The sequence below is a fragment of the Cupressus sempervirens genome, chromosome 10, assembly GCF_028749045.1.
Source record: "Cupressus sempervirens isolate cs-2001-9-10 chromosome 10, ASM2874904v1, whole genome shotgun sequence".
NCBI classification, from domain to species: domain Eukaryota; kingdom Viridiplantae; phylum Streptophyta; class Pinopsida; order Cupressales; family Cupressaceae; genus Cupressus; species Cupressus sempervirens.
Window position 1 is genome coordinate 521941552 of NC_143127.1, and position 13660 is coordinate 521955211.

At 34.2% G+C, this 13660-nt stretch overlaps 1 protein-coding gene across 3 annotated transcripts in view; it reads right to left on the minus strand.

Annotated features, from left to right (window-relative positions):
- Positions 1-13660, minus strand: part of LOC149534939 (putative histone-arginine methyltransferase CARM1) — a 305777-nt gene that overhangs the window by 177277 nt on the left and 114840 nt on the right. For all 3 annotated transcript variants that reach the window (XR_016356983.1, XM_089804488.1, XM_089804487.1), the window contains exon 10: positions 2704-2787. Coding sequence is in view for 2 of the 3 variants with exons in the window: in XM_089804488.1 (XP_089660614.1) it covers positions 2704-2787 (84 nt within the window). In the remaining variant the exon portion in view is untranslated. The remainder of the gene's footprint in view (positions 1-2703; positions 2788-13660) is intronic.

A 13660-nucleotide genomic window follows, 5' to 3' on the forward strand; every position in this document is an offset into this window, starting at 1 on the left:
GCCATAAATATATTGAAGTGTTAGCCTTCAAGTTGCATCCCCGAGAAGGATGAACTAGTCAGATGGTTAAGGGATTGGTTGAAAATAGGATTGAGTTGTTGGATGAGTGGGTTGTGATGTGCTAGGAGATGCCCATGTGGAAGGCACATAAGACAAACAATAGTGGGCGCAACTGGAACGTAAATAAGTCAGGCTACAAGAATCGGACATCCTAAATATAGCTAGATGTTACTTTGGGCGTATGTTGGTTTATGGAATATGTTAATGGTTGGGTGAGTATGTAAGGACGTAATTTGTAAGGGGTGGGCACATCGAAGATGGAGAATGTAGCTTTACAAATGCATTTTTGTTAACTAGTGGTAGCTGGGGATTTCGGTTGCTTGTATGAGCAAGGGCATTAGACGGCAACCTTACATGCTAAATGCCTTGACGCCATTAATAAATGGTCTTAAGGTTAGGAGAGTGTTCCTATGGTGGATTGAGTCTTTTGGGTGTCACATTTGCAACAACACATAAGCAAGGAGAGTGGAAAAAACTATCAAGCGCTCTGTACCTTTATTCTTTAGAAGAAAACAACAATTGACAGTATCTCTACTGAGATGGTAGGATGATCTGGCATAGTGGATGTGAGAACAGGCGGGTGTTCGACACAAGTGTGGAGTGGTTGAGTATTCGAAAATGCAAAGTGGGTGCAAATATTCGATGTCAACGAGTCTTAAGGTCGTCACAGGTCAAGCATGGAATGAAGGAGATGGTTACTACAAGGTGTGCACTGTGGAAGCATACTAACAAGAGGAGTTCTCATCAACGAGTGGACAAGAAGACTCTGGCTCAGATCAAGATTTTGAGCATAACTACATAAACTTGTAATGAATGCAATCCAACGACAATTCCTATTTGTACTTTCATTTTTCTGGAAATTAAATCAAGTTTATAATGAGAAAATTGTCACTGTAAATTGGTCGATATGTCTTGTAGTATGGCACATAGCACTTGATTTATATGATCTCTATAAATTGTGACTATCCCAAGTTGTAACAAGGACATAAACAGACCAATTTAGTGCCCATCATGACTGATAATCAATAGTCATATTTGCACGATAATTATAATAATCTTCAATTATAGCTCAGGGGGGTGGGGGGGTAATACAAGATAATAGTGAATATTTTTATACAATTATGAGTTTCATACAACCAACGGTTCATTTCAAACCTACAAAACAAAACAGCTCTCCAGTACTGTATTTTAAAAATATTGAAATAAAATATATCAAATAATTATTTTTAACTCTATAATGTAAAATAAGTAAATCTTAACTTCTATTTTAATTATCTACAAATTAAAATAGTTTTATTAGACTTCAAAAAGAAAAAAATACAATATTAAATTTAGAACAAAATATATCAAACAATTGTTTTGAACTCTATAATGTGAAATAAATAAATATTAAATTCTACTATAATTATCTACAAACAAGAATAATTTTAATAGACATCAATAAGGAATAAAATATTTTAAATAGAATATTAAATTTTAAAAGCAAAACAAAACTACTAAACTGTCATAGTTTAAAATCAAAAAATAAAACTATAATAATTATTTTATTTTTTATGTACTATACAGTATAAACAGATTAAAACTAATAAAAATAATGTAATAATAAATAAAACTATTGACGAGTATACATAAATGATCATACTAATTTCTACACAACTAAAACTATAAATACTAATGTTTGAATAAATATATATATACATTATATTAAAGTTTTGAACAAACTAAAACTTTTAAGAATAAAATAATATAATAATAAATAAAGAAAACACAAACAAACTTACAATATTATAAATATTAATACTTTTGTAGATAGATAATGATGAATTACATGGACAACAACCTAAACCTAAAATCAAATAAAACAAATATTACTATTAAAAGTAGGCCCTCTTGTTCAAGCGGTTATGGAAATGATACAATTTTGGATTGGAGATTAAAGCGATTAATTTGGTGTAGAGAATGGCGACGACGATTTCTTAGCATACTTGGAGAACTACAGTGCATAACAATGGCATGGCGACTATGAAGAACAATGGTGGGCGACGATGCAAAACAATGGCGGGCGAGGGTGCAGAACAATGGTGGGCGGCAATACTAGCAGAACAACACACACAATTTCACAGAGGTTGCAATGTAGAGTCTAGACCCCACACGGAAACAGTGTCCCCTTGGTTTGCCCTACTCGTCATTCAAAAACAATTTCCAAACTCAAGCATTTTCAGTAACTAGAAAACATTTATTTATTAGAAAATATTGCCGAAAACCCTAAAAATCCCTACAATATATTTGTTCATTAAACTGCAGCTACTTTATACCGGTACAAATTTTAAGCGAAATTTTACGATTTTTATTTTATTTTTATGGGTTTGCCGAGTTTTGAACCTGATGCCGAAAATTCGGCGAACCTTTTAACACAGCCTATACCCATACCAAAATTAGCAACTTAGTTAAAAATGCAGAACTGTTCAGGTAATTGATTGTTGATATAGATTTTGTTGAAGGTCACTCAGAAAGTACAATGGATTTGAACCATGACCATTCTTATTTCATTGTTTTGCTTGTACAACAAGAGCGAATTGGGTTTTTTCTGCAATAAAAACTACAAGTGCTCCTTTCACCTTGTAGGTAAACTGAGAATCACACCTGAGAAAAATAGCCATGAAAAGCAGATCCATGCAATGGCGTCAAGTCAACACCATAGTAGTTTTGCTGTTGCCAGAATAGAGCCTGAAAATAAACATACAACCAATGAATTAGATTATAGAGCAGTAAACTAGCAATTTACCAATAGCTCAACATAGTATCACACTACAATATCATAACGTTATGCACCTTAAGCAGTCAGCTGTATTCAGAATGTCTATTAGAGAAAAAGGAAAGAGGTGATGCAAAAGGAAAATAAAAAGATAATCAGAATCTAATCATAATAGTTGTTGAAGAAAGAAACCATAACAGCTGGGCAAAGTTTTACTTATCTCAACAAAAATGAATACTACCATTCTAATTCAAACAATACTTACCTCCAAAATTAAATATATACATCATAATTAGGCCCACGAGTCATTTCATCATAAATATTTCACTCAGTGCATACTTCTGTGTGTCCATTTTCTAATACTTTCTAGTCAAAAGCTAGTTTTGAATTACCAATCAAAAATAAATATAGATCCAAATAAGACATGCTTTCAGTAGTTAAGCTAGTCTTACTTCCAATTCCTCCTCTAAATGGGTTAAATAAAAATCTTAGCAAACTTAATTCCCGAAGTCAATCAAATGTCTTACAAAGTGCCATGATCATAACAATAATATGCCCATGTAATTGAAACCCTGAATCACCAAGTCATCATGCAATTTGGGAGTAACAACTATTAAGTATATCGTGCCTCTTTCCTTCCAGTTATTACAGATTAATTGTTTTACTATTTATTAAATATTCCACACCAATCCCAGCAAATTCTCAGTTTTCAGCACCACCGACCACATTTATAGAGTCTGCAATGCAACCCTTGCAATTTATGGGAGAACCTCACATCCAGTAAATTTTGTTATACAAATTCAGGTATCATAACATGAGCTTGCAGTTTTTCTGGACGATTTCTTACAGTTTCTGTAAGTTAAAGTTTGTTGAACACATAAACCTTAGAGTCAACTCACACCAACATTGAATTCAACCTATTAACATCAAAGCTTCTGTAATGCACCCTTGGATTGGACTCCATATATACATTGCAAGACAGATGCTTGCCCTAGCCTGAATACAGTTCTACATGTCTGCATTTCACATCTTGATAAACATTGTGAAATAACACAAAAACCTTGTCATAACTATGAGCCATAGGTGTTGGGCAATTAATCATTCAACAACCTTAATCAATCTTTTGAACAATATAAGATAAGGTTCCAAGTCTAAGTAATTAAAATAGTGTCATATTCATTGCATGGTTTAGGCTTAGACTAATTACTAGCCTGATTGCAAATAATACTGTAACTGATCAGCATGCAACGTAATAAAATCAGAGAGGAGAAGTATGTAACATTCAGAGAGCAGCTTAATTCCGATAAGCCACCTTGACTCCTACTAACATATTTGTGACAGTAAATGAGGCAAATGCCAGCAACCAAGGGGGAATGATGGCATCAACATGAAAGGGGAGAACCGGTTAGAGAAGATAGACCAGAGAGAAGTAACAGTAGCTTGTGTATGCAGGATATTTAAAAAAGGAATGTACAAATAGATGTTTGAATTTTAAGAAAGCTTATAAGAATCAGCTTTTAAATGTATTCGATTTCAGACAGTAAAGCAGTTTTAAGAATACCTTGTATGAATCCTCCACATTTATGCCTGAACTCCACTTTGAAACGTATTGGAGATTTTATAGGAAAATCAAATTCTCTATCTCTAGAAACTCAAAAGCATTTGCCGACAGCTACAACTAGGATTTTAGTAGAAATGGACATCTTTAAAGGTCTCCATTTGGATGTTGGCCAAAGAGTCGAGAAAAAATATGAATGCACGTCACGCAATATTTACATCATAAATGCAAATTTCTAAGAGCACTTGGTGAGGTTTTTTGCCCAATGAGTTTTTCAACTAAAAACAAGCAAATTGTGTGGCAAGTTTCTCTCAAAAATTCTGCGATTCTGTGATAAAAACTTGGCTGCACAAAGAAAGGCCCAGACGTGTCAAAAGAAATATAAAAATCAGGCACATAACTCTGCACAACCTAGGGCCTATACCATTGGGATTTTCTCACATCTAACGCCTTTTGCAGCTTGCCAACACTACCACTCAAGAGTCAAAACCATTGGGATCTCTTTTACCAATCCCTCACTAATTATTGGGATCTCCTGTCAAATAAGAAATTTGATTGTGAGAGGGTTTAAAAGTAAAAACCAAAATCAAAAAATTAGAGAACTAATTTAATCAGTGTCATAATTTCATTGACTAATAATGAAATATCATACTAGCAAAATTCAAGATTCAAATGTGGTTATTAAAAATTTAGAGCCTCTGACAAAGTTTTACTAGCTAGAGAAGAGGAAGATGTAAAATGTTGTAATATGCAGTTTATTAATTATGCTGAAACATAATGGTGTTCAAAGACAATTATCATAAATACATAGTAGTTGTCAGCTCAATGTTATATTAGGATTCCACATGAGAATGGAGCTTTCCACTCAATTAGAAATCAAATCAATCAAATTTAATAAAAACACTTTTTAACTCATTTGTGGACTCATTTGATACATCTTATCACTGAATTTTGCCAAAAAATGTTTCTAATAAAATTTAAGGAATGTTTTAAGTTGTAAATTTTTTATCAAGCTCTTACCAAACTTTTACTTGCTCAAGTCACATTTGTTGGGCTTGCCAAGTTTTGGCCAAGTCCAGGTTTTCTAACTACACCTTACATTATAAAAAGTACACCATTTTCTATTGAAATTGTTTCCGCTTAGAACAAAAACTTCAGGTATATTCAACTCTGAAAAGGCCCTCAAGGTGTTCACCTTGGATGGGGTAAAGACATCACTCTTAAAGCTCCATAAAAGGACATGCTAAGCATATGTCAAATTTTCCTCATACTAAAGACTCGGGCTCATATATTCAATGGACATCAATTATGCAATTGTAAGCTGTAGCACTTGTTATACCATTGTTGGCTTCTATTGTTGATGTAAAATACTAAAATCTAATTTGAATTTCTAAGTTCTGACTCCTGGTATTTCATGGTTGACTTCTACTATTGATATCCAGGTTGTCATGTAAAATTGGTAGTCAAAACAAGCTCAACATTGGTCTCATTACTCCCATGAAGATCTTTGTATTCATCTCCAATGATTTTACGGAGCTTCATATTATGCCCAATAGCCAAATACTTATTGGATTGCTCACAAATGACATTTCATAGACTTTTTCAATTAAAAGAAAGATTTGAATGCAGGCTAAATTTACTATTTGGGAATTTACAATACATAACATTTAATATCTGGGTTTAGAAAAAAATTCAAAAATTAAGAGACTCCAAAGCAAGGGTTTCCTTCTGTTGAAGATTGTAGCTGCGATAGAGATCTTTATCTTTTAAAATCTGGACATTATTACTGTTATTGTCATCTTCAGCTAAAAAGGACACTTAAGTTTAATTTGTAATATTAAATGTAAATGACATGTGTCATTCACATGCATAGAGGCATAAATATTCGAAGAGTTATAATTAAGTATAGGAGTTACGGGAATCTCAAGAGACCTTTGGTTATAATGTGAAGAGTCTCTCCTATTGTTATATATTTGCATCAAGCAAAAGATATTGCACACTTGAACATTCTATTATCAATAAAGATATATTTTTGTTGTGTGGCTGGGTTTTTCCCTTCATTCTTGAAGGTTTTCCCAGGATATTTCTGGTGTTTATTGGTTCATTTTTTGACTCATTATTGTTTATCTCTATTGATTTCTGGACTCAAGATTTAACATGGTATCAGAGCCTAGTTGTGATAACAGCAATGAAAGGAATCTATGTTTTAATTTTTTCTACCTCTGGTTGTGTCTCATTCTATTGCATGCATATATTATGATAAGGGTTTTATCCCTATTGAGAATCTGGAAATACTTTATCACCCGGCTTCATGTGTGCAAGAGCATACCTATTTTCTACCTTCCGTGACTGTGTTGGGCACTTGGGTTGTGGCCTTTATGCTTTGCCTCAATTTTATGATGCATGTGGTTGTCTAGAGTAAAGTATCACTTCAAGAAAGTCGGATTGATCAGAATACAAGGAAACAGTCTTGTTATTGGTAGCTTCATCCTCGCACGATTTTTGTTGAGTTGGTTTTCTTTGTTATTTTTTCTGGGTTTGACTTCATTGTATTTTATGGCTTCCACATTCATATCTTTTATCAGCTATAATGTCTGGTTGGACCATTAAGTTTTTTTTTAGTTTTTTTTGTTTTTTAATCATCTGCCAACAGTGGTCTCAGTGTAAGATGACAATAGCAATCGTGTTAGTAGCTTTATATGCAATCTAAGATATTTTAATATGTGTTGTATACAATCGCTGTCAAAGACTTCGATTTTGATTTTATTGTTGTTTCCTAATTTCTAGTTTGAGCAGGCATATCAAAAGCAATGTCATTGGATGGTGCAGCAATATTGAGGAGGCGTTCTTAATAGTAGATAAAGAATTTAAAACTGCATGATTTTTTCTTATCGTACTGAAGGCAGGATACTCAAGGAGCTACAGTGTGAACCTGCTTGTTCATGCACGAAAGCCAAAGAGTCTCTTTCAGGAGTTTCTTTTGTGTGATATTATTAAGTCTTCAGATTATAAAGACTAGAACTTTTTTTTTGGGTCGGCAAGAAATTTATTAAAAGATTTTCTTTTGCTTATTTTCATAGATCATATGAACCGACAAATGCTTAAATGTTCAACATCGAGGATGTTGAGTCCTTGCAATTAATTCACATCCATTCGTTGCTTTGTTTCATGGAGTGCCAACATCGATGTCAACTCAGTTGGCACGTATTATGATCAAAATGATATCTTTTAAGTGGTAATGATGTCAGTATTGGCAGAGATGCTCAGGTATATTCCCATCGATTCAAGCTTGGAGATTTTTTTTCTTTCCATTGATATCTCAACTACATCACCAGGTTGGTAGGAATTTTTTGTGAAAGTGGAGGTTGCATTGATTAAACTTTCATGATTGCAAGACATTATATACAGATGGGAATACTCCTTAAGACTGATTTAATATTCATCTTCAGAGGGAGGTTGCATGACATGATTGAAATCAATCTGTTATGACCAGAGGGAGTTGTTTTTGATTGAGAGTGAGTTCTCATTTAAAACCCTTGTTTTCTTTTACATGCTTTTAGTATAGTAGTTTCTTGAGACTTGTGTTCGAAAAGAGTTTCAAATATGATTTTATGTGTGAAATCAACAATAAGATTGTAAGATCAGCTATGATAACTCTTTCAATATGCGATAGTGTACATCATGTTCAGAAAGTCCATGATGTCATCACGTTGAGAGATTCCGTGATAGGAGTTGGATGTCATGTTGAGGGATTCCATGACAGCTCATATTGAGAGAGTTCGTGAATAAAGGATTAGCTACGAGTCTTACAAATCTGTCATGTTGAGTGTTTCCATGATTAGTAAACAATGAGTAATTGTTACAAGTTTTCATATTGAGTGATTCCATGATTAGTAAACAATGAGTAATTGTTACAAGTTTTCATGTTGAGTGATTCCATAAATTTTATAGGATCTATATGATGAGATTTTATCACTGACATTTTGGTTGTAGTCTTGTGTGATTATTTAGCTAAAGATCTCTCTCTGCCTAAGAAGGGAGTGTTGAAGATTGTAGCTGCGATAGAGATCTTTATCTCTCAAAATTTGGACATTATTACTGTTATTGTCATCTTCAGCTGAAAAGGAAACTTAAGTTTAATTTGTATTTGTTCAGCCCATAGGTGAACAGAAAAGAAACATATAATCAATGCAAAATACTATTCATTTATCAAATGCTTACATTTTGGTTGTAGTCTTGTGTGATTATTTAGCTAAAGATCTCTCTCTGCCTAAGAAAGAGTGTTGAAGATCGTAGCTGCGATAGAGATCTTTATCTCTCAAAATTTGGACATTATTACCGTTATTGTTATCTTCAACTGAAAAGGAAACTTAAGTTTAATTTGTATTTGTTCAGCCCATAGGTGAACAGGAAAGAAACATATAATCAATGCAAAATACTATTCATTTATCAAATGCTTACATTTTGGTTGTAGTCTTGTGTGATTATTTAGCTAAAGATCTCTCTCTGCCTAAGAAAGAGTGTTGAAGATCGTAGCTATGATAGAGATCTTTATCTCTCAAAATTTGGACATTATTACCGTTATTGTTATCTTCAACTGAAAAGGAAACTTAAGTTTAATTTGTATTTGTTCAGCCCATAGGTGAACAGGAAAGAAACATATAATCAATGCAAAATACTATTCATTTATCAAATGCTTCCCATACACAAGAATGATATTTCATACAATGATAATGATGCCAAAATACATGTGTTAACGACATTTATAATGTCCAAAATGGTGTCAATGAAACGGCACAACCGTGTTCACACCGATAACTATCTAACTACCCATTTCGTCGGACAACAGTAATATTAAACGTAAATGACATGTGTCATTCACATGTGTTGAGGCATAAATATTCGAAGAGTTATAATTAATTATAGGAGTTATAGGAATCTCAAGAGACCTCCGGTTATAATGTGAAGAGTCTCTCCTATTGTTATATGTTCACCTCAAGTAGAGGATATTGCACACTTGAACATTTCATTATCAATAAAGATATATTTTTGTTGTGGCTACGGTTTTCCCTTCATTTTTTAAGGGTTTTCCCAAGATATATCTGGTGTTTATTGGTTCATTTTTTGACTCCTTATTGTTATTTATTTCCATTGATTTCTGGGCTCAAGATTTAACACCTTCAACTATTGAAAAGAAAGCTTTTATTTCATGGGAGAATGATTAGATAGACCTTTTGCTACAACTTGCTAGATCGATGACTAGTCATTTTGAAATTTGTGAGCCTTAAATATGAATGTTGGACAATGCCATCCATTTACCCTCTACTAAAATTTAACATTTCATTAACTAAAGTCCACACATGAAAAACTCTAGCTAAAGTATAAGGACCCAAAATTCACAGGTGGATGGTGAGCAAAACATCTAAACATGCCATATGAAATGCAAAAAAAAACAGTTATCAATAAATCTTTAAAGAACAAGAAGTGATTGTAAGTAAAAGCAAAATAGAAGAGCCCATCCTACAATTCTTTAGCTACAAATTTATTTGAGAAATTAAATAGTGTATAAACCAATTAAACAACTATAAAAGTATAAAACCACACAAAGGAACACCAAAAGGATTTTACCCTAGAGAGTCCAATCTCCATGAGAAAACTCCAGCAAGAAAAAGGTTTGTGGCCTCCATCCACTACCTTCAATCTGTTAATGAGTGTCCCATTACACTTCTCAACACAGAATAAAAGACCAAGCAATTTTGGGATTCCCCTTTTTTCATTTCAGAAAAATGAAGGTAGTATGCCAGTAAAGGTAACCCCTGCTAAAAAAATAAAAATTAAAAAAGGTAACCCCTACTACCATTTCTAATCATTACACAATTTTTGCCTCCCTACATATTGGACTGGATATCATAGAACAGAGACTTGGACCCGACCCTAACTCGGCAAGGGTAACTCAACTCGTGAACCGGCTCAGGCTCGCCCATAACTCGAGAGAGACTCGGCAAAGTGATAAAACCCTTGAAATTTAGAGATTTTTTAAGATTTAAAGAATATTACATGTACCCATTATTTCATAGATCTTAAAGACACAATAACACCATGAAATAGATGGTAATTTGATCACAAACATAAATATACATCAATTACATAAGTACAAAGGTAAATTTTAGAATGTATTAAGAAAATTTTTAAAACCAAAATTAAAAAATCAGGCTAGTCAGATGAGTTAGCCGAGTTCACCAAGTCAGCTAGGCGAGTCAGTCGGGTCAAGAGAGTCAGGCGAGTCACCCAAAGTGACCCGCCGAACCAAGGTTACGGGCGATTGTGACTCGGCTGAGGTTACTCGACTTGCTGACCCGAGCAACTTGACTGACTCACAGCGAGTCTCGTTACTCTGCTGGACATGCCTGACAATCATAGATCTAAATACAAGAAATTGTATGAGTTGAATACCACCCTCCTCTAGGATAATGCTAATATTGATGCATTTAGAATGGCTACATGCTTTTACATATTTTGTAACCAGGGTTCTAGCCCAAGGGAGCGATGTGACTACTTGATTGAGCTTTGGAGAAAGATGTTCCAATTGATTGGGGAAAAGAAGGCCGAGGATATAGGGAAAAGCGAAAATGAGCTTTAGAGTAAACTTAATGAGTTGGAAAGGCAGATTCATGCTAGTGGGCCAAACAGGGATCTTAAGTAAACACTATATTGAGTGGCCTTTTGTTCTTCGAATGTTCAAGGCATTTAGTTTACCTCGACAATATTATAGGTGGATTGATATCTTATTATAGGTGGATTGTAGAACTTTTCTACAATGATTGATGTTAATGGTAATTTATCAGACCCCAATATTCTGCTGAGATCTCCAATTGTACCTGCCTTATTTGTGTTCAAGATGATTTGATAAATTGCCAATTTGCTGATGATATAGCCCTTTTCATTGAGCTTTCAGAAGGTAATTTTGATAATGATCTGAACAGGTTGCATATTTTTTGTTTGGCCTCCGAGTCAAAAGTGGCACCTCATTAGTCTACACTCTTAGGATGCTACTCCAAATTGGTTACCATCTAGAGGGTGGGTTTGGGTTGGACTTTCTACTATATTTAGATATTATGGGTTCACCTTTTTCTATATCTCCATCCACCAAGGAAAAATGGGATCAGATATATCATATATGCCAATATAGAGAAAAAAAAACACCAAAAATGGCACTCATCTTTGTTCTTTGGCTGGCAAAGTACAAGTAGTTCAGAAGGTACTACCTTCTCACTCAATTATTAGTCTTCCACCTGGTTGTTTGCAAATTATCAAGCTGACAAACTAAATGGGATTAGGAAGGATTATAAATGATCTGATGGTATGGGGGTAACAAAAAGGCATCGTGTTAATAATCGGGACTGGTGTTGTATGCCTAAGAGGATGGATCATTCAAGAAATAGAGACCTAAAATCACATGGGGCTGCTATTGCCTCCAAGTGCATATTTAAAGCTCTTCAGGAAGATGAGCCTTGGAAAATACTGACAGGAAACAATATATTAAAATCTAAATTAAAAAAGGTAAGAACTGAAATGAGTTGTCTCTTTGTGACTTTCTTATGGATGAATTTTATATTAAAGTGTTTGGCTCTATTAGATTCAACTCTCTTTGGATGGTTTTGCCTTGGAGGATTACTCATAGAGGTTATTGGGGACCCACCACCTTTTCTGTTGTGGATAGATCTTTGTGGCAGGATTTTCGGTTAGACAATAAACCTCCTTCTCTAACTCAAAGTTGCTCTTCTAAATTTTGGCCATCATGAGCTATCTCTCTGATTGAGGACATCCAGGAATCATCTTGGGTCTTCGGAGGAAATTTGCGATAAGTTTGGGATTCCTTCCTCTCAATAGAAGACTTAAACCTTGATTGTCAAAGCTACAAAATGCTTCCTCCTGTGCAAGATGCTACATATTGACTCCTTGCAGCAACCCAAATGGCAGGACGTATCTCCGTCTTTTTTATGTTTCTATCAGGCAGATATATCTTATGCTCAGAGAGGATTTTAAGATCCTCAGATGGATAAATCAATGCTGGGTTTTAGATTGGCCAAATACCATGTGCCATTTTTGTGGCATCAGCCAGTTGAACCTGGCTCCTTTTATTTAAAAAATTGTCGTTGGCTTCATTTTGTCTTTAGTTGGTGTCCTCCCTTTGTTTTGTTCAATTTGCAAAGTTCTTGAAACTGTTGAGCAGATTTTTTATAATGTCAATCTCGTCCGGGTCTGTCTTGGATTGAAGTTTTGGCCAGCTACATTGATACTTATAATTGACAAATTGAATAAGCTTTGGGTTGTTTTGTCTGCTTAAGTTTTATGTTTTTTGTGCAAATAGAGGAATGAATAAGTTTTTCAAGACAAGATGAGGAACCTTACTGAGATAAACTTCGAAGTCACACATCAACTTATAATGATGCAGGTCTCAGCAGTTTTAGAGATTCCAAATAGCAAGTTAATGATACTTTCAGGAGGGAGTTCTCATCATTTATAAATCAGCGATCAGATCAGCGCACTACTTCAATACTTATACGGACAATTTGGACCAAGCTTGATATTCTGAAGAAGTTCATTAAAGACAAAGATATTAGCAAGGAAGAGATCATGAAGAAAAACAAAAATACCAAAGAACCAGATGAGCCAGGGTGGGAACCTGCTGCAAACATTCCTCCTGGTATTGATCCTCCCTTGGGGAGATTTCATAATTATGTTGATGAAAGCAGTAATTATATTGTTGCATCATGGAGCAAATGATGACCTGCTCTACCACCGTTTTCCTTTTTGTCGTCCAAAGACAATTGATAGACTTAGCTTACCTTATGCTTTAAGTTGACATATTTGATATAGCTGTTATAGATTTAGTATAGTTGATTGAAACTCTGCGAGATATGGTTCAATCAGTTGATCAATATGCTGATATAGATGCAGATGTCTAATCATTTTTCACCTATCTATAACATAAAAAATAAAGTGGTAGAGGCTCTCAAAGTGAAATACAAATTTTGGGATTCTTCTTATATCGTTTTGATTAATAAGTGTATCCCATGAATATTCTAGAGATTTTAGGAGACTGCTAGTGAGATTCGCACCGAGTGGTCGGAATTTGCTAGTCTTACAGGTAATCATTAATTATTGATTCAGTGTTCTAAGTTCTTTATAATTATAAGTTCTTTTAATTATAGGTTATAACTTATTTTAATATTATGTTGTAAACTTGTAACTTATAGGATACGCGGATATTGCAAAGGTGGATC